Source organism: Echinops telfairi, unplaced genomic scaffold (assembly GCF_000313985.2).
Source record: "Echinops telfairi isolate 266 unplaced genomic scaffold, ASM31398v2 ScPeMD7_655;HRSCAF=1070, whole genome shotgun sequence".
NCBI classification, from domain to species: domain Eukaryota; kingdom Metazoa; phylum Chordata; class Mammalia; order Afrosoricida; family Tenrecidae; genus Echinops; species Echinops telfairi.
This window is the reverse complement of record NW_022104553.1, coordinates 18,233,463-18,241,715: the sequence shown is the minus strand read 5'-3', so window position 1 is coordinate 18,241,715 and position 8,253 is coordinate 18,233,463. Positions and strand designations below refer to the sequence as shown.

Here is an 8,253-nt window from a genome sequence, read left to right as displayed (position 1 = left end):
TATATAAACTTTTTATTGTGAATCAGGTTGGGTTTACATTTCAGATGATCCTTTTGGCATTCGATGCTTTATTTTAAAAAATTAACTAATTTCTTTCAATGCTTTAAACAACGGATCCAACATCCCAGTAACTTGTTCTGGCCCCCACTTTTTTCCCCCCTTTCCCCTCCCTCTTATAGGATATTCTTTTTCCCTTTACCCGGGTCACACTGTCTACCCTCTACCCTCTAGACCAGGGGCAGGCACGCTTTTGAGACAAAAGAGCCAATCCAGTCCCTCTCAACAATTCAAAAGACATACATAAATACATATATGTGTAATATATATACATATATATAAAAAAACAAGTAAATGAGATCACCCGTATGTGAACACTATCCTTTGAAATGTTTCAGTTTTGTTTCAGAGCCAAATGTCTGTTGCTACATAGCCATGCCTGGTCCCTAGATGATTCAAGAGCTGCTGTTTGCAAAACACCCCACCTCTGACCACCTGCAGCCCACTGCCTCCCCTCCCACCCCCTGGTAACCATCAAAGTCTCTTTCTTTTGGGATGAAAACCTTTATCTTGATCCTACACCTTCCCTCACCAACACACACACACACACACACACACACACACACACACACCCCTGATATAACAGTGATCTCATGCAGTAGCTGTGCTTTTTGATTGACTGACTTCTCCTGGCCGCATGGGCTCTAGATCCACGTCCATCCAGAGGTGGCCACCGTCACCACTGTGCTTGGGCGAGAGTCGTGCTCCATCGTCATTGACGGACCCAAGGGCCTTTGCTTCCCCTTTCTTCTGGCTGGAAATGAGCGTGGCGCATCACACAAGCACCCCAGTCGGTTTCCACAATCCTTCCCCTCCTCCTCTGACCACTGGGCCCAGGAGCTCACGTGGTTATAAAAAAGGAGAAAGGTAACGTCGACGCTGACTTATATCCTTGGGTGACACACAGGCCCATTTCAAACCGAAAGGGTTTGAAACCCCCATAGACCAGTCTCTTGAGCACTGCATAAGGTCAGGAGTTTGATACCACCGGCCCCTCCTTGGGAGAAAGATGAGGTTTTCTACTCCCTTTCACAGTTATATAGGGTCCTCACAGTTATATAGGGTCCTGTAGGGTCGCCGTGAGTCAGCAGGGACTCAATGGCAGTGAGACTAGACCAGCGTCTAGGTCTGATGGGTAAGGATTCTGGGGTGGAAACCTTCCTCTCACTTCTTCTTTAGCTTAAATTTTATTCATTTTGGGTATTTTTTTTTTCTTTTTAAAAATTAGTAGTTGGGATTTAATACCACTATCAGTGCATATTTCAATCACATCAAGTAGAATGTACAATGGCCACCACGACCAGTTTCCCAACACTCCCTTTCTACACGCCCCCCTGGACATCTTCTCCCTTTCATCCCACCTCCTCCGCTGTACCCTCCTTCCCCCAAGCCCCTTATTCTCCTTGCTGCCCATCGAGCTCCGTCGACCCTGGGTTTCAGAGACTGAAACATGGACAAGCATACAGCACAGCTCCAAGACATAACACCTCTGAGATACACTGGAATATGTTGGTTCCCCCCCCACCCTTTGATTTGTGGAATGTAACACACACAACATACTACACGTGGCGGCACAGATCCTCCTGGCAAAAGAGTGAGGGTGTCTCGGTCAACCCCCCATGTTTGTCTCCCTTCTTTCTATCCATCCTTCCTGCCTGCCTGGCACCAGTTTGTCCCTCCAGTCTCCCATGGGTGGTAGGAGGGTGCTTTCGTCTTCTGGATGCAGGGACTCATGCTGTGTCACACCTGGGTGACCATCTGTCTGTTGGGGCTGCAGGGCTTTATACGGAACAGAGGCATCACTGGGTTGAGCCGTGGCGGCTGAATGGGCCATGAGTTGGGCTGCTAACTTCGAGGTTAGCAGTTCGAAACCAACAGGCACTCTGTGGGAGAAAGGGGAGGCTTTCCACTCCCGTCAAGAGCTGCAGTCTGGGAAACCCACAGAGGCCGTTCCACCCTGACCTATCGGGTCGCAGAGAGGCAAAATTGACTCTATAGCAGTGCGATTTAAAAAAAAAAAATGCTATTTCTATCCCCATTTGAGGAAATGTCATGTAGCGTTCCATGGGGGTACGCAGTTTTGCAGTCCCGCCAGCGATGCATGAGGGTTCCAATCTCTCTGCCCGGTCCCCAGCATTTGTTACTTTCCAGGCTTTTTAAACTTCGCTCTTCGTGGCCCCTGTAATCTCTATTGTGATCCGGTTAGTGTCAGAAATAGGATGCTTGGAGAAGGACATCCTAGGCTTCAGTGAACTGAAACGGGCCAGTACTGGCCACTTTGAGTCGGACAATCCCATGGTCTCCCATTACGTCACATTGGAGAGGGCTGGCGTCACATGTGTTGTCAAAAAGACGTTCGAGCGATCGTCCTGAAGGACAACACTCTCTGTGACAGGACAACGATACTGTAACTACAAGGAGGACGAGCTCATAGACCGCGATTCACATTTATGAGCCAACCACGTATGTCAACATTGGAGACATTGAAGAGCTTCCCCACCACCACCACTACACACACACACACACACACACACACACACACACACACGCGCGCGCACACAACTTCTTCAATCTGAAATGGATCAAACGTGCAACCTAGATGTGTTGGGCTTTATTGGTGATTGGACTGTCAAAGCTGGAAACGAAGCCACAGGATCAATACGTGGAAAGTAGGAAAATGACTCCAGAGATTGATTGAATTTTGCAAGATCAACAACGTATTCGTTGTTCTTTTAAAACAAAACAAAAACAGACACGATAGTTATACCCATGGACCCAGACGGAATGAACAGCAATCAAATCAACTAGTCATGTGCCAAGGGAGCACAGAGAAGCTCGATTTCATCAGTGAGAACAAGAGGCCACGTGCTGACTATAGGACAGGCTCTCTATCGATCCCATGCAAGCTCCCGTTGAAGCTGAAGGAGATCAAACAAGCGCGCAAGAGCCAAAATACGACCCGGAGTCCGTCCCACCTGCATTCCGCCGAGAACATCTCACAAAGAAGACTTGACACACGGAGCACTGATGACAGAGGGGCTGAGAGCTGTGGGATATCAAGAACATCATGCATGAAGAAAGGAACTTGCTTCCGAACACTGAGGAGCTAGAGAATGGAAGAAACAATGACGTATCAGAGCTGAACAGAAAGCTGTTCAGGGCAGCCCACAGCCCACAGACAAAGCCAAGCATTTGAACGAAACACACAAAGACCTGGAGTTAGAAAAACTAAAGGCAAGAACCCTCTCAGCCTTTCTCCATCTGAACTAACTGAAGAAAAAAGAAAGAAAAAAAATCCAGGGCTCCCTTTACAATACAATAATGAAAGATCCGATGGGCGACCTATTGAATGAGGTGCTCAGCAAGAAGGGAGGGTGGGGGGAGCACACAGAGCCACTGTACCAAAAAGCGCCGGCCAACGTCCTGCCACTTATGATTTATGGTTTATGATCCCCACCTGACGATGTCGGAGGAGGAAGTCCAAGTTGCACCGAAGGCCCTGGGAATAACAAGGCTCCAGGAATGGGTGAACTACTGGGGGCAGAATCCCGGCAAAGGTGAGCGATGCTGAAATGGTCTCCTGTTTATGTCAAGAAATCTGAAAGACAGATAGCTGGCCAACCAGCTGGAAGGGACCACCTATTCTAAAGACACGTGATCCAACAGGATGTGGAAGCTATCTAACAGCATCCTTCAGATCACGTACCCGAAAAACCCAGAATTGCTCTGGAAGGAACGGCGCTATTGTAGCACGAATTTTGCCCTGCTAGGTGAGTATCGAACAACTCACTCTAACTTAGTGCACCCAGTGATACCATTTGGAAAGGTTCTCTCTGATCACTGTGAATTTTCTCATAAAAGCGTTTTTGCTCGAACCTCATTTTTTTGTGATGGCTGATTTAAGAGAACAGCGCGTGGCTGTGAAGTTTTGTTTCCTGCTTGGGAAGAACGTGCAGAAACGGTTGTGATGTTGAACACAGCTTACAAGGACAGTTCACTGGGAAAAACTCAAGGGCACAAATGTTTTGATGACAAACCTCGTTCTGGATGTCCATCAACTTCCAGAAGGGACGAACATGTTGACTCATAGTGCATTTGGAGTTCCTTCCACCAGGTCCGACTGTTAATCAAGCTTTCTATTTAGAGGTTCTGAAAAAATTGTGTAACAGTGTGCGACAAAAAAGGCCTGATTGGTGGCAGACAGGGGACTGCTTTTGCTACCATGACAATGCACCTGCTCATGCAGCCATCTCAGTGCACCAGTTTTGGGCAAAAAACAGCATGCCTCTCTTGCCTCAGGCATCTTACTCACCTGACCTCGCTCCCTGCGACTTCTTTTTGTTTCCTCGAATGAAGAGGGACATGAAAGGACAGTGATTTGAGGACATAGAACAGGTGAAGGCAAAAAAAACCCCAAACAAACGAGGGAGGTGTGCTGTCTCTCATCCAAACAAGTGAGTTTGAAAAACGTTTCCAAGAATAGAATCACAGATTTGACAAATGTATTACATGCAATGGAGAGTACTTTGAAGGTGATAAGAAGAGTTCAAAGCAGAAAATAATTGTCTTGGAAGGGCTAAAGCATATTCCAGGGTGATATTCTCAGGGAAGCCTTTAGTCTCCACCGGTCTGGACTTCTTAAGACCTTGGGGTGCTGTTATAATTTTTAAATAACTTTTAAAAATTGTCTATAAAGTTAAACTCTGGGGGCACTGTTGTCTTACTTGAAATCATGTAGATAGATCCTAAAAGTGCCCAGTGCTCAAGGCAGAAAGCCTATACCAGCCCTGATGGCACAGAGAGTTTATGAACTGGGCTATTAAACTCAAGGTCAGTGGTTTGAACCCAACCGCTGCTCCACGGGAGAAAGACGAGGCTGTCTGCTCCAGTAAAGGTTCACGGTCTTGGAATCCCACAGGAGGCAGCTCTGCTTCGTCCTATAGAGTCGCTCTGAGTCGGCATCGACTCAGCGGCAGCGGTTTGAGTTTGGTTATTGTTTGAGGAACCATGGGAGTGCAGTATGTTAAGCGTTAGGCTGTTACCTCGAAGCTCAGCCGTTCAAACCCACCGAGAAATGAGGCTGTCTGCTTCCACAGAGATTTGTAAAAGAAAAAATATATATGAAACTCGAATTGTGTGCAGGCTCTCTGCCTTGTGGAAGTGCACTTCCCCCTCTACCGCCAATAAGCAATATGCAGAGTCCTCGGGGTGGGGGTGGGGGGAACCAGCCTTGAGATGGCGCTTTTATTTTGCCACATAAATATGTTGTTTTTGAGGGGAAGATTAGGGAAACCTACCACCAAGCCGCAGAAAATAGCACAGCGTCCTCTCTGAGAGCCTGGACTCTGCCAAGTTTGTCTCTCTGTTTCCTTTCTATGCACCTGCGTGTACACCTGCGCACACACCTGCGTGCGCACGCGCGTACACACACACACACACACACACACACACACACACACACACACGCGAGACCCTGTGTAGTCCACATGCTTCCTGTGCTCTTGCTCAGCTGTTAGTCAAAGGTGAGAGGTACCAGCCCACCCACAGGTGCCGCTTGGCTCTGGGTCCGAAAAAGCAGCCTCTGTCTGCGCGCAGGGAGCGCAGTTCCACTCTAGAGCACTTGGGGGCGCTGTGGTCGATGCTGACTCCAGCGCCGCTGGGGGGCGGGGGATGGTGAGGGTGGTGGTGTATTATTTAGTTTGATAGAACAGTTAAAAAGAAAAAAACAAAAACAAAAAACAGACGAAGGGCATCCTGTTGACGTCGTGGGCAGTTCAGGTTCGTTTATTTCTTTTTTTTCCCAACCCATTTTTGATGTTTGCTTCTTTCTTTTTCTCATCCTTGTTGATTTTTAATCTTCCGAGCTCTTAAAATATCGGTCCGTTTGCAAAAGTGTTCTCAGTCTCAAAAACGCATTCCCATCTAGTCATTCTGACTCCTCGCGACCCCGTAGGACGGAACGGAACGACCCTCTGAGTTTCAGAGACTGCCAATCTTTAGGGAGCAGGCAGCCTTGTCTCTCCCGCTCTCTCTCATGGAGTGGCTGGTGGGTTTGAACCACTGGACTATGGCGATTATCAGTCCAACACCCTCCCGCCAGCGCCACCAGAGCTCCTCAGACCTCATATAACATAAAACCAAACTTGCCCCCATCGAGTTGATTCCGACTCACAGCGACCCTACAAAACAGGGTCGAACTGCCCACGTGGGTTTCCATGACTAACTCTTTACGGGAGCAGAGAGCCCCACCTCTCTCCCATGGAGCGGCTGGTGGATTCGAACCTGTGACCTCGTGGTGAGAGGCATAACCCACTGCGCCACCAACAATATGTCCCCCAAAGAGTGCCCCACCCCTTCTTGGATCCTTCCCTATTGCTCTCACTGTAGGCAATCAATTACAGTTCTGGGGGCTCCCCCCCCCCACCTATGACTGTCTTTTTAGGAGTCCTGGTAATGCTGTGGGTTAAGGGTGCCACTAGCCACATGGGTCAGGAGTTTGAACTCACCAACCGCTCCAGGGGAGGAAGATGAGGCTGTCTGCTCCCATCAAGAGTTAGTCTTGGAAACCCGCAGTTGCACCCTGCACGACCGGGTCGCTGTGCGTCAGAATCCACTCAATGGTAGTGAGAAAGATGTGTGGCCTTGGAAACCCACAGGGGCAGTTCCACCCTGCTCTAGGAGGGGGTCGCTGTGAGTTTGGTTGGGTGGTGCCAGAGGTGGAGCACTGGGCTGCCAACCCCAACGTAAGCTGTTCAAACCCACCAGCCGCTCCTCAAAAGACAGATGGGGCTGTTTGCTTCCGTAAGGACGGGCAGCTTTGGGGATCCCATGGGACCGTTCTACTCTGTTTCCGAGGGTTCCATGTGCCAGAATTGCCTTGGCGGCAGTGCGTGCGCGTGCACGTGTGTGTGTGTGTGTGTGTGTGTGTGTGTGCACGTGTATTCATGAACAGAATCGGCTCAGAAGCACACAGGTCAGTATTTCCCCAGGAGTCAGGCAAGGGTCACGCTCAGTACAGGGGGCTTTCCTGAACTCACCCTGCCCTTCAATGCCCCTTATAGATCCCGCCCACCCCCCATACCCCTCCTATCCCCACCACCACACCCCGCTCCCAACAACTTCCCTTACAGCCCTGTCACCACGTAGTGATGAAGGATGTGGTCCGTCCTATTTTGCCCACATCAGGAGGTCTGGGTTCTATAAGGGCAGGTTTGGGGGTCCCACGGAGGAATGCTGTTCGGTCCCCCTGTGGCTAAGCCCCTGAACACCCATCAACGCCAGCCGTCCACTCGCTGTGTCCCCGGGCGACGGAGCAGGACTGGTCCCTAGAGGTCCCAGGGTGCCATCTCTTTCCAGCAGGGCGGCTGAATTTTGGGTTGGCGAATGCTTAGCCTGCAGCGCCACCAGGGATGCTTGGCATGCGTCTCCATGTCCTTACAACAGAACCACCATCCCAACTCTTAGCAACCCTACAGGACAGAGTAGGACTTCCCCAGGAAGCCCCGGTGGCCCGCTGGCCACTCCCTGGGCTGTTAACAGCAAGGTCGGCAGTTCGGAACCACCAGTCGTTCTGAGGGGGAACAATGAGACTTTCTACTTCCCTTAAAGAGTCCCAGTCTCGGAAACCCACAGGGCTTGCTCCACCCTGTCCTCCAGGGGTGGCTGTGAGTCGGAATCCGCTGGACGGCAGTGCATTTGGTTGGAGTTTAGAGGGTTTCTGAAGAGGCTGCCCAATTTTCAGGAAGCTAACTGTCTCATTTTTCTCCAGCGCAGCCAACCGGCAGTTTACAGCCAACTGCTGTAACCGCTGTGCCGCCAAGGAAGCCTCTCCAACATACCAGGAAGTCGGAGAGCGGGCTGGCAGTCCGGACAGAGCAGGGGAGGGGGCAGGGGAGGGCAGGCAAGGGGGTGTGGGTGGGCTGGGATGGAAACAAGGCCGGGTCAGTGCAACGGCTCAAGCCCAGCTCTGCTCCCGCAGGACTCTCGTTAGTGGTGGGCTTGGTCCTGTACATCTCCAGCATCAACGACGAGGTCATGAACAGGCCCAGCAGCTCCGAGCAGTACTTCCACTACCGCTACGGCTGGTCCTTCGCCTTCGCAGCCTCCTCCTTCCTGCTCAAAGAGGTGCTGGTCTGAGGGAGGAGGGCTGGGGGTCAGGACTCTGGTCTGAGGGAGGAGGGCTGGGGGTCAGGACTC

General features: G+C 50.5%; 1 protein-coding gene across 1 annotated transcript in view; it reads left to right on the top strand.

The window, feature by feature from the left end:
- CACNG7 (calcium voltage-gated channel auxiliary subunit gamma 7) overlaps positions 1-8,193 on the top strand; it is a 31,281-nt gene extending 23,088 nt beyond the window's left edge. The window contains exon 4 of the mRNA XM_004715673.2: positions 8,036-8,193. Coding sequence (XP_004715730.1) covers positions 8,036-8,193 — 158 coding nt within the window. The remainder of the gene's footprint in view (positions 1-8,035) is intronic.
- The last annotated feature ends 60 nt before the right edge of the window (positions 8,194-8,253 follow it).